This window comes from Myodes glareolus, chromosome 25 (genome assembly GCF_982192425.1).
Source record: "Myodes glareolus chromosome 25, mMyoGla1.1, whole genome shotgun sequence".
NCBI lineage: Eukaryota > Metazoa > Chordata > Mammalia > Rodentia > Cricetidae > Myodes > Myodes glareolus.
In genome coordinates, this window is record NC_142050.1 from 1,388,489 (window position 1) to 1,412,313 (window position 23,825).

Sequence of the window (23,825 nt, forward strand, 5' to 3'; positions counted from 1 at the left end):
GTATCTAAAACAGAACAATTTTGAGGAACCTCTCAGCAAATGTATTATTTTATCACTAAAAACCTGAGGGCGTATTTATCACTAACTTTTGTAGCTACCTGTGACCCAAAGGGAGATAAGAGTACAGCTATTGTAAGTAAAATAGCTATTTATTCAGCCTCTTTCATGCCAAAATGTTGTGTGCATATTCCACTATAATCAGCACACACTCTGACGGGCAAATTGTACATTGTTATATTCACATTACCTGATTATATAAAAGTGTAAAATGAAAATGACATCAATTCCTTTCAACATTCCTAATAATTCAGAGATGAGGCACAAAATCTCAGTAAAACATGACACAGGAAGAGCAGTAATGTAGTTTCATGTAAGTTAACATGTCATAATCTGTTATTAATATACAAAGACAACAAACTTTTAAAACATTCTATTTACTAAGATTCTGGCAACAGCTTTATGTAACAAAATACAGCATACTAGGCCTGCCACTCAACCTGTTTGTGGTAAAAGTTTTAGCTTCAATATGAAGCTGTTAAAAATGAAAACCAAAAGTCCTGCTTTTTACATGCTAAATATCTTGTGTGCCACTAAACATAGTAATGAACTTAAGACAGCAAGAGTAAGGAGTTAAAAGTTAAACACTGCAGCCTAAACAAAATCTATACAAAACATAAAGTCACTGGCTACATAACCCCTTCTGACTGGTTAAAACCTGCATAAAACATCCACTTTAGAATCGTGACCTATCAGTTCAGAAAGTTCCAGTGACTACTAAACACTTCTTCTCCAAAGTCAAAGTGTAGGCAGAATTAAATCAAATGGCATAACACAATCTAACCCTAAAAAACAGTCAGGTATTACTGAAGTGGAGGTAAATACCAGCTGTGGGGGCTTCTCATGCTGCAAAGGGCAGAGTGTCTCTGGTTCATTCAAAGCAGCATACAATGGATATCACTAACCTCAGTCAAGGGCAGGACTGATGGTGCCCAGCTCTGACCTCCCAGGAAGCATGGCTACTGTGTCCACAAAAGTAGTGTGAGATCAAAGGCACGCTGTTCTGGTAGCTAAAGAGATAGCAAACACCCCCCACCCCAAAAGCTCCTTCCCCAAGTAAATCAAAATATACATGGAGGAAAAAATAAAATACACTTATCTACAGCATAAGAATTTTGAAATATTAATGTAACCCCTACTTTGAAATTTTCCCTAGAGTCACCTCATTATTTCTGGTCACATCTTGGAGATGGACTCAGACTGTTTCTGTTGACATATCCTTAAATACATCTAGCAAAAAATATTAGCTTTATTCCAAATATCTTAACCACTAATATTACTGCAAAGTACGGTCCCCCAGAGGCATCAAGCACTGGGAGAGAGGAAAAGGTGTTCAGGCAGCAGGCAACAATCATGGCCTTTCTTTCATACAGCAGCATTCGAGTGGCTACTGACTAGAGTCCAGGACAGGTCTAAACACAAGGGAATTCATGCACATTACTACGTATGTCGTTATCTTCACAGTTAAGAGCTCCTTCACGAATGCACCCTGTAAGGGACCCTGGTCTTCCGACGCTATGACGAGTCTGAACTGGAGCTGGCAGCCTTCTTTTTCTTCTTCTTGCTGTGCTTCTTATGCTTCCTTCTCTTTTTGGCTTTATCTTTATCCTGTAAAGACAATCCCATGACAGGCATTACTACTGTGCCCATTTGAAAACATGCCAGTTAAAAACACTGTCACTTCTACATGTCAGCTACTTACTATAAATAACCACAGAAGCAAGCAAGCTAGTTAGGGCGTTCTAGAAAAGCCTCAACTATAGAGTCTAGGATCACTTGCTGAGTCTCAAAGACAGGTATATTAGTGGCTTCTAACAAATGTCTATAAAAGACTCAACTGAATCATGCTATCAATCGCTATATCTCATGTTATATATACAGCTTCCAAAGGAAAAGGAACTACAGCTCCCATACAGCAAGATACAGCTGCTTTAGGAAAATGGCAGTTTTTGTGAGGATCCAAGTATTTGATCTAATAGTTTTAAATTGGAACATAAACTGTACTGTTCAGACTGCAGTACTACTTTAACTGCTAATATTAACTACTAATACAAAATACTGATATATGCATAAAGGTAATTTTATTTAATAAAACATAAGCTTACTTTTTTATTTTTTTTAGACAGGGTCCCCTTGTCTAGCCTTGAACCTTGAACTCCTGACTCCTGGTGCTAGGATTACAGGCATATACCTCCATATCTAGTCAAATGTCTGATTTTTACAGGGAAATCACTGCTCTGGAAAAGCAGTCACATTCTTAGTGGGTAAAGGGTGCTGGAGTTTTACTGAACTTAATACCTCTGAGTGCTTTTGCTACAGAAATAAAGGCATCATTTCGAGGCTACTACTGAGGCTATTCAGGAGGAAAAAGTGGGATGCAAGCAAGGCAGGCAGAGACTCCTCTCCTCTGCTACTGTTACAGAAGAACCTTGCAGCTTGCTTGCCTTCTTGGGGACACTGCTGAAGACAGAGGGACAGCTCTGGCTCCCCAGTGCTGTTGTTTGTTTAAAGCATGTACTGAGATATAATTGTACAAAAAAAAAAAATACCAACATCTTAAATTTATTTATTGTGGTACCAAGGGTGGAACCCACAGTCTTGCATATATAAGGCAAGTACATTACCACTGAATTACACACCCTTAGGCCTTGGGGAGGCTTTCTTTAGCTACTCACTCTTGTTTCCATATATACACTTCAACCTTATACTCTGTTCTCTAAGAACTAGACCCTGCATAGTGGAGATGCTGGTTAACAAACATACACCAGTAGAAAGAATAATAGTACACACTAGACTTAGCCAAATGTTTTTCTAATTAATCAATCAAACTAAACTACAGTGTAAAACAGTCAACCAAATTATTTTTGCATTCATAAAAAAGAGCTTCATGTCACAAAACATATAAAATTGATTTTGGAAACATGTATACCCAAGTGAGCCCAACTTCCATAGGAAGTTCTGATATTAAAAGTTCTAGGGAAAGGTTACAAATGGGGTATCCTCACTTCTTTCTTTTAGCTCTTCTGAAGAAAGTGCCTTCAAAGGTGTGCACATGTATACAGAGGGTCCTGATATTACTTCACACGCAGGGTCTGCACTACTCTCTGAAGGAATCAGCTATTTTGTTCTTCCTTTTTTTGGGGGGGGGCTACTTCTCATTTAAATACATTCCCATTTTCTTAAATTTTCTTCTTTCTCTTTTCCTATTTCTCAATTTGCATATTGGCAGAACTGGTTTTAAAAAGGAAATGGTAAGCTGGGCAGTGGTGGCGCACACCTTTTATCCCAGCGCTAGGGAGGTAGAGGCAGGCATATCTTTGTGAGTTCAAGGCCAGCTAGTTCCAGGACAGGCTCCAAAGTCATAGAGAAAGAGAAACCCTATCTCGAAACCTTCCCCCCTCAAAAAAAAAAAAAAAAAGTTGGAGAGAGATGGTTCAGCAGTTAAGAGCTCTTTTGTTTTTATTTTTTATTTTATTTTTTTGGTTTCAAGGTTTCTTCTGTAGCCCTGGCAGTCCTCCAACTCACATAGATCACCCTGCATCTGTCTCCCGAGTGCTGGGACTAAAGGTGTGTGCCACTACGTCCAGCCTTGAACTTGTATTTCTGACAGTAAGATACTGAAAGGGGTCAGGAGCTGTTTGCTCCCCTTTCCTAAGCCTACTTGCTTTTCTCCCATCCAGTAAACAAAGGTAAAGGACACACACTCTTCCCAGTCTTCATTTGACCCCAGCTGAATTAAGGTGACATTAAAGAACAATGGGCCTAGTTGGGCAGTGGTGGGGCACACTTTTAATCCCAGCACTTGGGAGGCAGAGGCAGGTGGATCTCTGTAAATTTAAGATCAATCTAAAGAGTGAGTTCCAGGATAGGCTACAGAGAAATCCTGTCTCAAACCCCCCCCCAAAAAGAAGAAAAAAGCAAAAAAACCACAAACCCCAAAACAAAACAAACAAGCAAGGCAAACAAAACAGTGGGCCTGCTGGTCTGTAAAACATAAGATACTTGCTGTTCTCTCACGCGCTTCACCACTTTTCTTCCTTTTCACCTGCACCTACAAAGTTGAAATGTTTGTGAATGGAAGACAACCACGTCATTTTTACTTAGTACACACGTTCAAGTCACATGTAGAAAATTTTGATTATAAAAATTACATTTTTATGACTTCTGTTATGTATCAATAAAGTTTCAATAAATGAAACATAAATTAAGATTTTAAAAGTTTCTAAAGTCTTCCCTTGCGTTGTCTCTCAGCACCAAGAACAAGTAGTGCAACAGTGGGAAGATATCACAAACTCTAGCACAGCACAGACCAGCACCTGGAGCTTCATGACGATCAATATTCTGTACTGTACTGTACTGTACAAGCACACCAGTCACACATACAAAGAAATAAGTAACAATGATTGTATCATTTGTATTTCCTTTAGACCTTCTAAAGCACGGTGTGCTGAATTCAAACTAAACTGAAAATTGTTAAAGCTCCCCCGCCCGCCGTGTGTGTGTGTGTGTGTGTGTGTGTGCGTGTGTGTGTGTGTGTGTGTGTATGAAACCTCTTTAACATAGGCTGGTCTTATGTGCATGTACACCTGCACACCAGAAGAGGGCATCTGATCTCACTACGGATGGTTGTGAATCACTTTGTGGTTGCTTGGAATTGAACTCAGGACCTCTGCAAGAGCAGCCAGTGCTCTTAACCTTTGAGCCATCTCTCCAGCCCTCAAAGTCCATGTATATTAAATGTTAAGTACAAATAAAGTATTCTGTTAAACATTCCTTATTATATACTGGATTCATGTGAAATATAACAATACTAGAAGATAAAAACTGCCTAGCTATTCAGCTGAATGGCATACCTGTTAGATACACGACACAAACACATAAAAAATGTCCCTGACAATCTAAGGAAGAATGAGGAATAAAGAAACAAACATACACATTGGATCCTGTTTGCTTGCAATTGAGTGGCAGTTCTCTGAGAGCTACTGAAATGTTGAAAATCATTCGGGAAAATGACTGGTGGCAAAGATTTCTGCAGGCCACATGTAAGTCCCAACCCTAGTCTGAACTGAAGATTTTACCTTCCAATCTCATACTCGAGTGTTTATATATTCAAATATAATTTCGTCAGATTACACATTGTTATGTACTTCCATTTCTTCTAGTAAGGGACAGTAATATAAAAATTAGTGTAACTAGCTTATATTAGCTACGAGTTTCATTTCAAAAAGAATAAAAAATACAACTATAAGATGGGGTAACTGGTATGATGGTTCTGAGGGCCATTACCAGAAACAGGAAGTAAAAAAGGAGAGAGGTACAAACAAACAAGGGAGATACAGAAGGAGCAGGGAGTTGTCAAACAGAGAAGACAGCTAGGCAAGATGGACACCAAAGGAGAAAAGCTAGTGAAGCCAGACTCAGGAAATTAGCTCCTTTAGCAGTGCCCAGAGAATATGTAAGACACAAATGAACAGTTTGCTGCATGGTATAGTCTCTTCTATGTAACCAGAATGGCCACATTAAAAGTATGACACTGGAAAGGCACAGGAAAACATGATTGATTATCAAAATGACAGTCATAAATTATAAAATTCACCCTGAACTAGTTTTCTTTACTCACCTCTTCACACTCCAACTCTGACAACGACTCAGAAGTCAGTGTTCTATCTTCATAAAGCTTTCTTTTTCTGTTCAGTCCTTTATTGTCCTATGAAAACAAATACATGTATCCTGATTTTAAAAACTCTGCCATAAAAACTTTATGCTTCTTTATTCAAACTGAAAAATTTTTATTTGTTATGTGCATGTATATCTGCATGTAGACACATGTCTATATGTATGGCAGTGAAGGTAATGTCACAGCTTCTCCTGCAACATTGTGGGATCCAAGGATTCAACTCAGGTTGTCAAGTCTGCATCAGGGGCTTCTTTTCACTGAGCCATCACAATAGCCCCATACCTCATGTTTCTAAGATATATTTAATAATACTTCTAATGATCCTAGTAGTTCCTCTACAAATTACCCAGTTTTAAATTTAGAGATTTCTAAACATAGTGACATTTGCCAGAACTTAAGTTTTTAATTACACTAAAGCAATACTTTCATTTAATAAATTCAAGTAACTACATATCCATTTAGATCAGCAGTTTTCAATATGTGAGTTGCAACCTCTTGGGGGGTCAAATGACCTTTTTACAGGGTTGCCTAAGATTCTAAGAAGACAGATATTTATATTACAATTCATAACAGTATAAAAATTATAGTTATGAGGTAACAACAAAAATAATTTTATGTTGGGAGTCACCACAACATGAGGAATTATACTAACAGGTTGCAGCATTAGGAAGGCTGAGAACCAGTGATTTAGATATAATGTCTTCATTTCCTTAAATTAACAGATACAATTTTAAGGTCATAAGAGACCGGGATGGTAGAAGATTTAAGTTCTTTGTATTTGAATTCCTTTGCTTCTATTCAGGATGGTGTAAGAAAAGACAACCAGTTGACAATTACTTGTTATGATTTAAAAGAATACCTTTATAATAGCAATATATATATTTGCTATTATAAAGCAATACATATGTTATACCTAGAGTATTATATATAATAATGTTATATCTGAGTATTATATTTTTCAAGTTTTATTTCCTTTGTATTTATATGTATGTTTGTATGCAAGAGGGTATGTCATGCTTGTGTGCAGGTACTCATGGAGGCTAAAAAGGGTGTCAGACCCCCCTGAAGCTGGAGTTATAGATGCTTATAAGGGTGTTGTGAACCAAACTCACAACGCAGGAAGCAAACAAGCTTAACTGTTGAGCCAATGTCCTAACTCCTTCATTTACATTTTAAAAACATCTTAGTCCTGGGACAGCAAAATAGCTCAGAGTAAAAAGACACTAGAAACTCACATAAAGGTGAAAGGGGTGAACACGCTTCACAAAGCTGTTTTCTGATCTCCATATACACACGGACAACATACCATCAACCCCCACACCATGGGTGCATATGCATGTGCATACACACAAACTAAACATTTTTATAATGTACTTAGGGATGCAAGTAGAAATTTTAAGACTAAAAATTATGCAAGCATTAGTATGGCCAACTGTTCAGAGATGTAAAACAGATAAACACATTAGTGAAAAAAATGTTTTGATAAATTAAATGCATTCACATTTTGGGAATCTAGAAATTACAGTTTTAGATATATTAGAAAATTAAAAATAAGTCATAGGAGAAAAGGTATAGTTAAGAAATGCCCACTGTATAGAGCCAGAGATTACGTGAACTCATTGCTACTGCAGAAGACCCAGGTTCAACAGATTCAATGCAATGCCCATCAAAATCCCAGCAAATTTTTTCAAAGACCTCGAAAGAATGGTACTCAACTTCATATGGGAAAGCAAAAGACCCAGGATAGCCAAAACTATCCCATACAATAAAAGAACTTCTGGAGGCATCACAATCCCTGATTTCAAACTCTACTACAGAGCTACAGTACTGAATACAGCCTGGTATTGGCATAAGAACAGACAGGAGGACCAATGGAACCAAATAGAAAACCTGGATATCAATCCACACATCTTCGAACACCTGATCTTTGATAAAGAAGCAAAAAACATCAAATGGAAAAAGAAAGCATATTTAACAAGTGGTGCTGACATAACTGGATATCAACATGTAGAAGAATGAAAACAGACCCCTATCTATCACCATGCACAAAACTCAAGTCCAAAAGGATCAAAGACCTCAACATAAAGCCAGCCACACTGAACCTTATAGAAGAGAAAGTGGGAAGTACACTTGAACGCATTGGCACAGGAGACCACTTCCTAAATATAAACTTAGCAGCACAGACACTGAGAGAAACAATTAATAAATGGGACCTCCTGAAATTTCTGTAAAGCAAAGGACACGGTCAACAAGACAAAATGACAGCCTACAGAATGGGAAAAGATCTTCACTAACCCCACATCAGACAGAAGTCTGATCTCCAAAATATACAAAGAACTCAAGAAATTGGACACCAAACATTACATAATCCAATAAAAAATAGAGTACAGACCTAAACAGAGAACTCTCAACAGAGTAATCGAAAATGGCTGAAAGACACTTAAGGAAATGTACAACATTCTTAGCAATCAGAGAAATGCAATTCAAAACGACTCTGAGATTCCATCTTATACCTGCAAGAATGGCCAAGATCAAAAACACTGATCATAGGAGAAAAGGTATAGTTAAGAAATGCCCACTGTATAGAGCCAGAGATTACGTGGCTAATAAGAAACAACTTATGCTGGAAAGGTTGTGGGGAAAAGGGAACACTTCTGTATTGCTGGTGGGAATGTAAGCTGGTACAACCCCTTTGAATGTCAGTGTGGCTATTTCTCAGAAAAAAAGGAAGCAAACTTCCTCAAGACCCAGTAATACCACTTTTGGGTATATATCCAAAGAACACTCAATCGTGCCACAAGGACATGTGCTCAGCTATGTTCATAGTCTTGTTTGTCATAGCTAGAACCTGGAAACAACCTAAATGCGCCTCGACCGAAGAATGGATAAGGAAAATGTGGCACATTTTCATAATGGAGTACTACACAGCAGGAAAAAAAAATGACATCTTGAATTTTGCAGGAAAATCGATGGAGCTAGAAATCATTATTTTGAGTGAGGTAATCCAGACACAGAAAGACAAATTATCACATGTTCTCACTCATAGGTGTTTTTTAAACATAAAATAAAGAAAAGCCAGCCTACAAACCACAATCCCAGAGAACTTAGACAACAATGCGGATACTAAGAGAGTCTTACATAGATCTAATCTACATGGGAAGTAGAAAGTAGAAAAAGACAAGGTCTCCTGAGTAAATTGGGAGCAGGGGGACCTTGGGGGAGGTTTAGAGCGGGGAGAGGAGAGGCAGAGAAAAATGTATAGCTCAATAAATATCAATTAAAAAATGTGTATATAAAAAAAGAAGACCCAGGTTCAGTTTCCAGCAAATACATGGTGGCTTACAACTGCCTGCAACTCGAGTTCTGGAGTAACTGATGCCCTCTTCTGGCCACCTTGGGCACAATGCAAGTACATGGTACATATGCATATACAAGCAAAACACTGTAAACAATTGGTGGCTGCAGAGATGGCTCAGAGGCTATAAGCACTTGCTGCTTATGCAGAGAACTCAGGTTCAGTTGCCAGAACCTACAACAACCATCTCAGAACCATCTCAGAAGATCAGAAAAGATCTTCCTTTTCCAGAAGATCCTATGTCCTTTGCTAACCTCCATAAAAAACACACCTTCATGCACATTATTAAATTATTAAAAGAAATCTAGATGTTCCATAGGAGGATGGAGAATAAATGGAATTTTGTAAGCAAAAGAAATAAATCTGAAAACATCAAGGATAAGTGTCAGCAGATTTCAGAACTTGATACTCTTGGAAACCACACAATACTGGATGCTACTATGAATACATATAGACTTCTGTGCTAAACGTGAGCGAGAAGCATGCACAGTAACTCCAGGACCACTGCCTCTGAAGGAGTGGTGACTTAAAACAGTAAAGCAACATCAGAACAAATGTAAACCACTTATTAGTTCTAGCGACTCTTAGCGTGGCTGTTCAGTGTGTGAGATTCTCTACATAATACTTCGAAGTACTTCAAAATCACAAAACAGCTGTTTCAATTTTTTTACTTTGTATTGCTAAGTTTTAGTTTCATATATACTTTTCTGAAATATAGTTTTGAATATTAGGAGTTAATACCAAATCAAGTGACATCCTTTGGGTAACTACTAAAATAAACATGGTTTTCTCCTTCTATCGTTAATATACACCAATTAGTATTATTAATAAAGACATTATAGTGGGGACCATGTGGCCACAGACCCAGCTTCCCAGGAAGATCCCAGGAGTCTGAGGTCAACCTGGACAACATAGCGAGCCCCACCTCATAAATAAACAAATTTATAGCTAAAAAGAACCATCATACTAATATGAAACCCCTTGTTTATGGTACACATCACTGTTAGTCATTTAAGTGCTGTGTGATAGACTACCTACAGGCAGAATAGAAATAGTTACCTTTTCTTTCTCATTCACATCCTTTGACTTCTTTCTCTTTTTTGAACCATCCTGCAAATACACAAACAGACATAGTAGAAGTGTAGCACTCCCCCAGTGATTTGATTCACAACTAATAAAAGTTTACTTCAATATCAGAATTTATTCTGAAAATAAAAGTTCAATCTATAAACTGGGCAGTGGTGGCGCACACCTTTAATCCCAGCACTAGGGAGGCAGAGGCAGGCAGATCTCTGTGAATTCCAGTTCAGCCTGGTCTACAGAATGAGTTCCAGGACAGGTGTCAAAGCTACACAGAGAAACCCTGTCTCAAAGAAACAAAACAAAAACATAAAAAAGTCCCAACTATTTTATATGTATCTCTACATGTAAGATCTTCTTGTTATCTAACTGAATAAAGTTTATGTATCCCTAAAATAGTATCCAATATCCACACGGCTTATTTTAAAATGGGGCTTCTTGCCATTGTCTTTGCCTGTGATGACCACATGCATTGAAGTTCTATAATCCACATGGTTTTCTGCCAGCCACCAATCTGATTTGTCTCCTCTCCACATCAAAAATTCTACTTTTATTCCCTTAGTTCTAACTACTAACAAACAGCTCCCCCATAAGGTTACTGAAAGGGGTAAATGCATTACCCACAAGGGCCTCCATGAACACTAGCTATCATGACCAGAGGATTGCTGCATCACGACAGACAGAGCCGACAGCCACCAGGAACTTTCTACACAGGGAACTTTGTCAGAAGAACTCATCCTTCCCAGGGCGAGTGAAAACCTTTCAGAAACCTCAACAGGAGCTTTAGTTTCCTGAGCCCCTGTGTTCCTCGGGTGCTATTCCTCAGAACCATGTAGGGCATTTGTCAAAAATACAAACTATTTCTGATACTACTTAGACTTTGGAGATAGGACCTAGGAATCAATGCTTCTTTTTTGGTACTGAAGCTTGACCTCAGTCTCCCTCATGAATGTCAAGCAAGTTTTCTACTACATTTCTCCAACGGGAATAAATCGATCTCAATAAACAGGTACCAGTACTCCATTTTTTCTACCACTGATTACAGTCATGGCCATATAACACTTCACACTTTTTTAAAGAATGGTCACGAAAATTTGAGAGTCAGTTGGACCTGACATTTCTAGTCAGTATAGAACAAATCTGGGTAAAACAGAAAGCACACCAGGCTAGCTAGTAAAGATCATTAGCTCAACTCTTACCTCCTTTGTGCCCTGAATTACAAATATCTTTTGAAAATGAAAGAGCACTATCATGGAGATTGGGAGACACAGAAACATGTATATGAAAGTACTCAGAGAATAAATAAATGCTACATGTACAATATTAAATATACCAGTCAACTGGTGCAGAATCTCAAAGTACAAAACCCAAACATACTCTTTCTAATCATAGAGACATCAGACAGGAGAAACAAACAGAACAATGGAATCTTTGGTCTCAGGATTCAGTGTCTTGAGTCTCACCTTGCTGTCCGAGTCGGAGTCCAATACTGAGCTCTCAGGAGACTTATGGCAACGACTCTTCTTCTTCTTCTTCTTTTTTGTTTGTTTTTTATCCTACACAAAACATTTAGAAATATTTGCTTTCTGTTTCAGAATATAATTTATCCATTTAACTAATATCATAAATGTAGTGATGACCAGAACTTAATCAAAAGACCAGCTTATAAACATATTTCTGTTAATGAATATTTATGTATTTATTTATTTTTGGTCTTTCAAAACAGGATTTTCCTCGATCTCACTCTGTGGACCAAGCAGGCCTTGAACTCACAAGAGATCCTGCCTCTGCCTCCCTCTCTCTGCTGGAATTAAAGGTATGCACCACCACACCTAGCTCAATGAAGACTCATAATGTAACAATGTAACATACCATTTTTCTATTTGAAGAAGAGTCAAGTGATCTGAATTATGTAATTCTAATCAATGAGTCAGACGTATTTTAGATTTTTTAAAAAACAAATAATTCTATTATTTTAAATAGACAAAGCAAACTTAAAACTAAATACCATTATTTAAACATCTCTTCATTTCATTTATTCATATATGGGCACTTTTAAGTTATGAACAATTAAAGTCAGCATGCCTAGCAGCAATTTTCCATTAGGAGTCCCCTTGACATTCCAGTAGATACCAATTATCTTATGACCCACAGCAAATCTTACCTCGTCTTCAGAATCTGAAGAACTGCTGGAAGAATCAGAGCTCGATGAAGAAGAAGATGAATACTTGACCAAGCACAAAACAATTAAAGCTTGTGAGATGCAGGAATTGGTTTCTTTATTAGGTCACTCAAGTACTTAGTGAAATCAATCTAATGTCTAAGAAACAGATGCCATATTCATAAGACTTAGAAACTAAAATGTAAAGTCATCTCTGTCCTCTAAAAGTTCAACAAAGTGAAAACATATGAGCAATAATCAACAATTGTTCTCTTTAGTAGCAACAGAAAAATCAGCAGGTTGTGAGAGAGGTGACACCTCCTTCACGTCTCTAAAGAGAACATCACCCATCACAGCCCAAGGACCTCTGGGCTATTTGACTCATCTACAGTCTAAGTTACCTTTAGCATACTGGTAAAAATCAATCATTCTTACTTTTTTAAAATAGTTCTTAATTGTAACATTTAGAAAAATAGAAAACTTTTGCTCACCCTACCAGATTTCTTTTCTTTTTTCTTTCTCTAAATAGAAATAAAAAAGTCTGAATAAGTGGATGAAATTTTCAAGTGCATTTATTAACACACCACCATGAAATCCAATGATAAAAATGAAAATAAACAAAAAGGGTGTTACCTGTCTTTTTTTGGATGAGCTCTCATTTCCACTTAATAATTTTTCTCTGTGTTTTTCTAGTTCTTTTTTCCAATTCTGCAAGAAGGTTATGAGACACCATTAGAAGCTATTATTCCCTTTCTGAGTTTTTTTTAGACTGGTGCGGGAGAACTGTCTGCAGTCTGTCAATCATATTTTAAATAAATGATGATTGGCCAGGCAGGAAGTATAGGCGGGAAAACCAGACAGGAAGTAGAGGTGATGCAATGAGAACAGAATTCTGGGAAGCAGGAAGCTCCCTCCACCATTCTTGCCCAGACCATCATAGAAGCAACATGTGTGCTGACAGCTGAAAAAGGTACCAAGCTACATGGCTAACACAGACAAGAATTATGGGTTACCGTAAGATGTACGAATTAGTTAATAAGAAGATTGAGCTAATGGGCCAATTAGTTTATAATCTTATGGAGTCCGGTGTGCGATTTTCTTTGGGACTTGCTGGCTGTGGGGTAGTGGGTGGGACAGAAACCCCAACAAGCCGGCCCTCATGTTACATTAGACCACTCATCTATTTATCTCAGCTTCTTTTTTAAACAAAAAGATTTACTTATTTTCATTTGTGTATACATTTATGTAAGATGTAGTTTTCCAAAACAGAGTTTCTCTGTGTAGCCCTGGGGCTGTCTTGGAACTTGCTTTGTAGACCAGGCTGGCCTCCAACTCAGAAATCTGCCTGCATTTCTTGAACTCAGAGCTTCACCTGCCTCTACCTTCCAAGTGTTGGGATTAAAGGTTAGTGCTACCATGCCTGAGTTTTAAAAAAAAAAATGTATCATGTCATCATGTCTCACCGGGCAGTGGTAGCACACACCTTAAATCCTAGCATTTGAAAGGCAGAGGTAGTTGAATCTCTGTGAGTTTGAAGCCAGCCTGGTCTAAAGAGAGTTTCAGGATGGTCAGGGCTGCTACACAGAAAAGCCCTGTCTTGAAAACTAAAAAGGAAAAAAGAAAAAAAAAAAAAAGGAAGTATGATTATGATTATCGTGGGCAGGTATGAGGTATGTGTGGGTGCACACATATAATGTGTGGGTGTATGTGTGTAGATAGAAGGCAACTTGTGGGTTCTCTTCTTTGATGTTTATGTGGGTTCTTAGTATCAAACTCAGATCATCAGGCTTTCGAGGAAGTGTCTTTACTAAGTTCTCTTATTTTTATAAAAGGCATTATTTACTCACAAACCTGCCTTCAAATATAACAGTAATATTCATAAAATATAGAATACCCATAATGCCTTAAGTGCAACATTCAAATTCTTGGTTTATTAAAGTGAAACAATTAAAAGATTTCATTTTTATGTTAAGGAAAAGACTTGTCTATTTCTTTAAAAGATGACATTTACAAACCTCATTCATTTTTTCTTCAAATTCAGCCAAAGCTTTGGAACCCTTCTTTTTCTTTTCTAGTTGTTCCTTTACTTCCTCCCTTTAAAAACAGAATGGCAAATACAATTTCAAAAGCATTGTATTTTAAGTGGATGGACACAAACAAGATAAAATTTTTGTAAATAACATTTTCATATTCTAAGACTCCTTTTCATATTGATAGTTCAATTTCTTTGTTCACAAGTATGTAAATAATCATGATATCATGATAAATATATCACAATAAATATCACTGGGTGATATTACTCCTCTTCTAAACCCAGATCACTTAAATATTATTTTGACTAAATCTCACAACAACCCAGCAATAATAGGTACCTAAAAGCCTTAATCAAATTCAGAGAAAGTAAGACATCTATCTGCCTCAGGCCACAAGCTGTCTGCATTCAGATGAGTCTATCTTACTCAATGCTACATTCTGCTAGTAAGTCCCATGACATAAAAGACTCAACATGCACGCCAAAGGCTTGATACAGCCTACCTTCTTAGACCACTGACCTAAGGTGGGCATCTTACCATTCCCTCATTAAGAGCAGCTTATTCCGACTAAACTCTGCATGTGTAACACAGTACAGTTTAGGCTGAGTATCTGCTTTCTTTCTGGGTTTGAGGAATTTGAGAATGTGAAGGCAGAGACTAACCAGCAATAAAAATCCTGGGCACCAATCACCTAATAATCCTTCTGAGTTGGTCATATTCCACATGTTGTCAAAATTCCTTGCTAGAGGAATTAAGTGTACCTTGTATGACTCTGTTAGCAAGACCCTTACAAGCCCATGTACGACTTTCCACCGTTTCCCTTTACAACAGCACCGAACATCCTTTTCTTGCCATGAATCTTGTTAGGAGTGGGATTATTTGTCAAGACTCCTATAAGTGCTCTTATGAATTATCTAACCTGTGCGCTGTTTTAAAGGCTTCTAACTCATGGGTAAAACGCTTTCTTGAGCATTTCCCTTTTAAATTCCAACCCCTCTTACCATGTTAAAGGCAAAATAACATTTTGGAGAACTTCTCTGGTATGCTGCAGTGGTTAAGAATACTTTAGCATACTGAACGAGGTGGAGATTGAGCTGAAAGGATTCTCTATAGCATCTAGTAAGCATCAACTACAGCTGCCTGGATCTAATGGTACTCTGCAGCTAGTGATTTGTCACTTCAGGACTGTAGTAGTAACAAAAATGTGAACTATTAATATTGCCTGAAACTGTGACCATGTATTTACAAAGATAAGAGCTACTCCTCCAGTTTTTCTGACTCGCCTGAATCAGCTGATGGAACTTGGAACAGCAAGGTACAGTATTCCTGTTACTCCCTCTAAGTGAATCTCAATGAAAGGCACCATCATTCACCCCACTGCTGATTTTAAACAGCATAGACCCTGCAAGGCTAAGTGAGACATTTCAGAGGCTACAGAAAAAGGTGATAGGAAAAAGCTCCCTCAAAGTGTTTTTTGCTATGCCAGATTCTCAAAAATGCCTGCTTTGTTCATGCATGTGAACCAGCACTCATTATTATGGATGTCCACATGTAAAAGAACGAGATTAGATCCACATATATTACCTTGAACAAAAATTAACTCTAGTTGGATCAAAGCTCAACGTGAAAGCAGAAAGACTAAAAGTGGTAGAAGAAAACATAGGCCATGCCTTAACAAGATACAGGAACGGGAAAGGACTTTCTAAATAGGACTCCATTTGCCCAGGAATTAAGGCCAACAATCAACAAACATGACCTCATTTAAACTAAAAAAAGAAAAAAAAAATCTGTACAGCAGAGAATACAATTGAGTGAGGAGAAAGCTCACAGAGAATCTTTGCCAGTTGAATTTTTGATAAAAATATCAATATCCAGATATACAAAGAAATCAAAAAAAAAAGTCAAGCAAACACACAACCTAATTTAAAAAGGGAGCTGTCTCACACAGGGTGATAATGCTACGGGAAGGAGCCACAGATTATATAATAATACTCAATGCCACGCATAGGAAACTTCCTTGAAACGAAAAAATATAGACTACTGCCACTACCTTTGCTCCCAAAACTTAAAGGTAAGACTCTACTGCTGCAGACTGATCACACACTTTGGGCAAAGGACTTGGAGGAATCAAGCTGGAATTGACCAGAAGCCTCCTTTCTGAGGACCAGCTCTGAAAGTATCTGAAGGTGCTATTCAGTCCACCAAGGGAGAGAATCCAGTGGGAAAGCCCACGAATCACAAAGATGAGCACGGCATATCCCCAATGGAGCAATAATGACACTTTTAGTTTGCAGCTAACTGGCCCTAAGGCCCACATCGGAGAGAATTAATGCTAATACTACAAATAGCCAACTACTGTGGCTAGTACAACCACAGATCCTGGAGAAGAAACAACACCATTTCCCTAATCCAAAAAACTTTCTAACCACATTCTAAATACTCATACCCAGATAAGGGCAGATCGCACCCCTCAAAGGAGAAGCTTCTTTTTGCAACAGATGGAGACTATTACAAAGACCCACAACTGGTCAGAACACAGAGAACAAGTAACCATGGTGACCACTCCAAATTAGTTAGTACATCTTCAATTCCACCTCTACATGTAAGGCTCAGGGAAAATTATAAAAGAGGGGGCAGAAAAAATTTAAAAACCCAGGACCAAGATGCCCACTGAGGGACAGTGTCTTTTAGACATGGCAGGGGAAATGCATCCATGAAATTACAACAATATGGCTGCCTAAATAAGCTCTGCATAATGACACCAGATGACAAGCCAACCTAGATGAAGTTGTTACAGGAATGCTGGGGGCGTGTAGGAGGAAAGAGAGAAAATGAGTACGAATCAGCTTTTTCAGGGATGAACTCAATCCCAACTGGCCAGCCTTAAACCCATGCATGTATGAGGAACACAATGTGAATACAGAATTTAGTAGGGTATGTGCATGTGTGACAATATTAAAGAAGCCATGAATTTGAGAAGGAGCAGGAATGGAAAACAGAAAGAGTCAGAGGGGGAAGAAATAATGAAAATGGATATAAATACAATACTCATGTATGAAATTCTCAAAAATAAGTAAACAATCTTTTGTTATCCAGAAGTTGCTCAACAAACACTAAAGGCAGTAAGAATAAACTTTATGAACAGGTAAACTGAGAAATACCAGGTAGGCCTTGGTCGATTCAGATAATCCTGGATTGTTGGCCCTGAAGACTGGACTGGACCCCTTGATCGAGCCATCGCTATTGGATTCATGTAGGCCTTGAGGAAAAAAGAATTAATTCCATTAAAATAACCACTAAGAAAAGACACTTGTAGCAGCATTAGTATAAATGAATACTATATCAAACTAAGCATGAACAAGTTGACTCATCAACTTACTACAAAACTCAAGTTAATCTTCTACATAGCCGTGATTATTTGTGAGCTAAGTAGTTACTCCATATAACACACGCTGCTGTTGCTTTAACAAAGACCTGAAAAATAACGATGCCTCTCACCTGCTGAAGTCTTTAGGGTAACTTTTCCTGAAACACCATAGCCCAGAGAAGGTTATCGTACTATGCTACTTGCAAATTAAAAAAACCCACTTCCAAAGAAACAAAAATGATCTAACTTAGCCTTACTGCTAAGTTGCCTAGTCCATAGTAATGGCAATTTTATTCTCAAATTAACATTAAAAAATTAAGTTACAATCAATAACAACAAAAAGGACTTCATAAAATGGTGGCCAGTCACAGTGGCACATACCTGCAATTCTAGCAGTCAAAACAAAACCCCAAATAATTTTTAAAATATATGGGTGTTTTGCCTGCATGTCTTTCTGTGCACTGTGTACATACAGGACCTGTAGAGGTCATAAAAGTGCATTTGATTCTCTGGGAATAGAGTTACAGATGGTTGTGAGTTACCAGGTGGGTGCTGGGACTTAAACCCAGTGTTCTTAATCACTGAGCCATTTCTCCAATCTCCCAAAATAATTTAATATGTGCAAGAAATAAATGTGTCCCAAATAATGAAAAGACAATTTGCAGAATGAGAAACCATCCGCAAGCCATATCCTGATAAAGACAACAAAACACCTTACTATCTTATTTAAAACTGAGTAAAAACACTGTCAATGGCCAATAAACACAAGAGTGTTCAGTATCAGTAGGAAGGCTATTTATTCTCAAAGAACCAGAAAATTACAAGGACTGTTACAAATGGGAAGAAACTGGGGCCCTTTATGCACTGTCGGTGAAGAATAAAACGGAACAGCTGTTAAAGAAAATAATTTAGTTGCTCCTCAGAGTTACACACAGACCCCACACAAACGCAAAGCAGGCTCTAGTAGACCACCAGTGCTCTTTGCAGCTGTCAATTCTACAACAGTCAGACGGCAGAACACAACAAATAGTCATCCACAGATGACTAGAAAAAGAAACACACACCCCATCCAATTTTCACAAAATTGAATTTTAATACTGTATTTAGATGGGTCTTGAAAACAGCTATGCTAATGAGGTAAGTAAGACAAACACCAGACAGCATCACAGTTCCAATTCTGAAAGGTGTCTGTAAAAAGCAAATCCATGAGGACAGGACAGAACTAGGCTTACCAGATGAGACAAACTTAAGAGTCATTGTTTCATTGTGCACAGCTTACTTAGGGTTATCGAAGTTCTGAAAGAGGCTGTAGAGCACTGCAAATGCAGGTAACGGCAATGAACTACACTTTAAAATGCCCACGGTTGCTGGGCATAATAGGGCATTTCTTAACCTCAGGAAAAGGAGGCAAGAGAATCTCTGTGAGTTCAAGGCCAGCCTGATCTACAATAGTAAGTTCTTGGACAGCCACGGCAACACAATGAGACCTTGTCTCATAAGGTGGAAAAGAGTAAGTTTTATGATGCATGAAATACATGAAACAATATATCAGCCTCCACCGTTTTATTTTCACACCAACTGAAATGCTCAAGAGAAGCAGTTGAATGAAATATTTGTCAAGTGTATGTTTATACAAAAACAAGATTGCTGAGGATGGGGAGATGACTTCTGAGTCCAGAGATTCCAGGCATGTATCACATCTGATTTTACAAGGTACCGGGGATCACACGCAAGGCTTTGTGCACACGAGACAAGTAAGCATCATCAACTCATCCCACATACCACACAAACACATAAATGGTGTGGGAGGTCCTTCTCTTTATGTGTTGCTTTGATTAGTTACTGAATAAAGAAGCTGCCTTGGCCTGTGATAGGGTAGAATAGAGCAAGGTGAGGAAAACTAAACTGAATGCTGGGAAAAAGTAGGTGGAGTCAGGAGCTACCAAAGGGGAAAGACACGAACTGCCAGCTGGAACCTTTGCCAGCAGGCCACAAACCTCATGGTAAAACATAAAATAATGGAAATTAATTCTAGATGTAAGAGCTAGCTAGAATTACACTTAAGCTATTAGCCAAACAGTGTTGCAAATAATATAGTTTCTGAGTGATTATTTCAGGGCTGAGCAGTCGGGAACAAACTAACAGCCTTCCATCAACACACACACACACACAAACACACACACACACACGAATCAGTAAAAAAACACGCTCTGTATTCTAGAGTTACTACAGTAGTATAAACAAACATTTCAAAGACCGTTTTCCCCCTCAAAAACAGAGATAAAATAAAGCCAGTTTGTTTAGTGATAGTTTTTTGTAGAGATGCTGATTTACTAAAATTTGCTATAGATATAGCATCTGTTTTGTTTTGAGACAGATCTCCCTAAGTAGCTGCAGTCTGTCCACAACTCTCATACCCGTGTCTCAGCCTGGGATTATAATCATGCACCACCATACCTGGCCTAGTCTCAACCTCCAGATCCTCACACTCAGTTTTCCCAAGTGTAAATCAAGTTGATAAATATTTAAATGATAGAAAGTTAGGTTAAAGATAATCACTCTCAGGTTGATTTCAAGGCCTTTCTCTTACTTCTTAACACTGTGAAAGAAACAAATCACTGTATTTGCTGCACTTTAACAAGACCTGTAAAAAGGATCAACATTTCAACCTTTTTAACAAATGTGACAGACTTCCAGATTTCTCTGGCAGAGTAAACAATAAAAAACCACAATGAGCAGCACATGCTGAAAATTACCTCCACCAAGACAACACTGCCTAAATAATTACTTGGAATAATCCACAAACCTGACAAGCAGGAAGGAGTGTTACAAGCTCTCAATGTCAGGAATACTTAGAGAATCAAGGCAAGTTATAGGTATCAAATGCAATGCAAAATTTTAACAATTTAAAAAAGTATAACAATTGTAAAGCAGTATGATTCATATATATCATGGCATAATTATTTTTTAGCTTAGGTATATATACTTGCTTGTTTGTGTACAGGCATCTTTGAAGGCCAAAAAAAGGGTATCAAATCCTTGAAACCGGAGTTAGTAAGTGTTCGTGAGATACGGGTACTAGGAATCAAACCCAGGTTCTTTACAAGATCACTACTTTTTTTTTATATGGTTCAACTTTCATTTTTCTTTTTTTAAAAACTGTTTTTATTGACTTATATCCTCTTTCTTCCTCCCCTCTCCATTTTTACCCTCCCCCATGATCCCTACACTCCTAATTTACTCCAGAGATCTTATCTTTTTCTACTTCCCACGTAGACTAATTTATGTCTCTCTTAGGGTTCTCTTTGTTGTCTAGGTCCTCTGGGGTTGAGAGCACTAAATATTTTAACTGAAATCATTTTAGTAGTTCCTAATGGTAAAACATTTAAAGTTTAAATTTGTAAAAAAATTTCTAAAGAGTGCAACTATATAAAAGGACCATCCCAACTAAATTAGAGCAGCAAAAACTGAAAACACTTAGGCCATCATCAACTCAGGATTCATGAAATATACTTGAAGTATGCCCCCTAAATGAAACATTAAGTAGTTACCAAAAAAAAAAGGAAAAAGAAATAGCTCTATAGTTTATGATTTGGAAAGATGTCCAAGGTGATAAAGTGAAAAGCAAAAGCAGTTGCCAAAAAATAAAAAGACATTTTAATCAATACCAACAACCAAAAAATGAATGCATGTACACCAAAATGAGAAGACATTCCCCTCAACTATTTTATCTTTGTAAACATTTATTTACCTTATTGTTTGATTGTATGTGTCTTTGTGCCTGTAGAGGCCAGAGGAGGATGTTGGATCTCTTAGAGCTGCAGTTAGGGATGGTTCTCTTCAAGAGTAATATGTGCTTTCAACTGCTGAGCCATCTCTCCAGCCCATTCTCTTCACCATTTTACATGCTTGATGGCTCAGTGGGTAAGAACGCTGACTGTTCTTCCAGAAGACCCGGGACTCAATTCCCAGAACCCACAATGCAGCTAACAACTGCCTGCAACTTCAAGATCTGACACCCTCATATATATAGGCAAAACTCACTAATGCATATAAAATAAATTATTTTTAAGAAGATTAATTCATTATCTTGATAAAAGGAATAATAAGGGCAGGAGAAAGAGCATTTGCTGCCCTGGTAGAGGACCTGGGTTCAGTTCCCAAACCTAATGGCAGCTCTCATTTGTCTCTAACATGCATTCCAGAGAATTCTACACCCTTTTTTGGTCTGGTGCCCAGCACCCAAAGAAGTCAGAAAAAGGGCTATGGATGGCCTGATGTGGCTGCTGGGAACTCCAGTATTCTGCAGGTGTAGCATATGCCAAGCCTGGTGGCTCATGCTTTTAATCCCAGTATTCCAGAAGCAGAGATGGGTACAGGTCAGCCTGGCACTCTATAATCTTTCACACTGTGACAATATCATCGGTGAAAGAAAAAGAACTGAACTGCCTCTGAGACCATCTCTAAACAACAGCAGCACAGCTAGTATTTTCAGAGTTAAGTATTCAAAATCAAGTCCTGGGAAAACTATGGAGCCAATAAAGAAACCAGTGATTGTAGTGAACTTAAGTGACAGGAATGGCCACAGCAGAGACTTTCAAAGCAGTGATAATGCATCACAATGATGGATGCATATCATTATTAATCTGTCCAAAGACATAAAATGCACAACATGGTGTAATTCCTGAAATATAAACTACAAGTTCACCTGAACAAATAAATGTACCTTTAAGGTGGGGGATGTTGATAATGGAGAAGCTGTACATGTGTGGGAAATGTATACGATATCTGGGATTTAAAGGCGCTGTTAAAAAGTGGGCCTTTATAGGAAAAAAAAAAATCCAGAGTCATGAGGTGCTGAAACAAGTGTCAAATGATACGAATTCTGGTCGCGGTTTAAGTAGCCTCAACCTGTCCTTTAGAGACTCCATCAGATCTATACCTCCCACCTCTTGAATTAATGTTTTCAGTCTTATAATCTTTGAAATACAAACAAAATGCTACCAGAACAGTCTGTGCTATGGCAGCAGAACAGTACAGAGTTGTCAAACGAACCAGTAAACAAAGCTGATTTCATGTTTCACAAATGCCCTAGGAATGTATAAATGAAAAGTTTCCAGTAAAATGGAACATTTTGGATTTCTGTAAGAAACAAATGTTTGTAAGCAATCCAAAAATCTTTAAAACCACAATCGCAAAAACTGAAAATCTCCAGAAAACAAGTGAGATGATTTCTAAGCCTAAGAGCCCAAGCAATCCAGGACGTCGAACTCGGGGGTGGGGGTTCCGGCGTGCACACGGCCACTTCAACTATATTCTGTGGTCCAGACAAGGCGTGGCCTCTTCTTGAAGCCAAGAGGAAAGAACATTCCTACATTCCTGAACCGTAGAAGTAGGTTTCTCGACTTAAGAGGTTCCATTACGGAACTACAAGGAACCAAAACAGAAACCGACGTTTTGAAGACGTGGAGCACTATCAAATCACAGGCAGCTCGGGTACCCACGCGCCTTTGTGGTCAAGCAGTGACTTCAGGGAAGTCACGAACTTCCGTGGGCACAGCAGTCTGGAACACCCCGAAGCCCTCATCCCTGCCACCGCGCCCGGGCTGCGTGGAGCCTGGGCCTCGGCCTCTCCGCACCGGCGGCCCTCACCGCAGTGGGGCGAGAGGCCCGGGGGCTCGCAGAGTCCGCCGACTGAGGCGCCGAAGCGAGCACGGCGCACGCGCACCGCAAGGCGCGGGGGCTCGGTGTCCGCAGGTGCGCCGCGGCCGCCGGCCCGACCGCGCTGGGCCACGGCTTCCGCTCGCTTAGGCCCCGCGGCATCCCTCGGTTTTCCCCACCGGGTACTCACCACGCGATTGTCTCGCTTCCCCATGGTGGCCGGCTAAACGGGCGGGAAGCCACGGACAGAGTAGGCCCGAGAAGGAGCCGAAGCGGTCCGCCGCAAGCCCTCCCACCGCCTCTACGCCCCGCCCAGAGAGCGGCGCCCCGCCAGTCCCGGGCCCGCGCCACAGCGCCCCCTGGCGGCGCGGAGGACAAACCGGCGCCAGAGCCCGCCTATGGCTCTTGGGCAGGACACACTCTGTACTGCTCGC

The 23,825-nt window shown here is 38.9% G+C and overlaps 1 protein-coding gene across 4 annotated transcripts; it reads right to left on the reverse strand.

Moving 5' to 3' along the window:
- Window positions 1-130: 130 nt before the first annotated feature.
- Fam133b (family with sequence similarity 133 member B) lies at window positions 131-23,722 on the reverse strand. Of its 4 annotated transcripts, none has more exons than XM_085683840.1 (11): window positions 23,582-23,722; window positions 17,525-17,622; window positions 14,346-14,424; window positions 12,964-13,038; window positions 12,822-12,851; window positions 12,334-12,396; window positions 11,633-11,725; window positions 10,149-10,199; window positions 5,678-5,764; window positions 4,064-4,108; window positions 131-1,665 (listed from the first exon to the last, which is right to left on the reverse strand). In XM_085683840.1, exons 1-11 carry the CDS (start codon window positions 23,603-23,605, stop codon window positions 1,573-1,575), a joined length of 738 nt encoding a protein of 245 aa, XP_085539966.1. In that variant the 5' UTR covers window positions 23,606-23,722; the 3' UTR covers window positions 131-1,572. The 4 variants fall into 4 exon arrangements, with proteins under 4 accessions (XP_085539966.1, XP_085539967.1, XP_085539965.1 ...); XM_085683841.1 differs by having other exon boundaries at window positions 4,060-4,108; XM_085683839.1 differs by having other exon boundaries at window positions 3,992-4,108.
- Between the last annotated feature and the right edge of the window lie 103 nt (window positions 23,723-23,825).

Excerpts from the sequence above, each read along its gene's own strand:
- Fam133b (XM_085683839.1), bottom strand. The coding sequence starts at position 23,605 with ATGGGGAAGCGAGACAATCGCGTG. Across the intron at positions 13,039-14,345 it reads TTGAAGAAAAAATGAATGAG|AATTGGAAAAAAGAACTAGA; the intron begins GTTTGTAAATGT and ends ACCTTCTTGCAG. Across the intron at positions 12,397-12,821 it reads AAGAAAAGAAATCTGGTAGG|TATTCATCTTCTTCTTCATC; the intron begins GTGAGCAAAAGT and ends TGCTTGGTCAAG.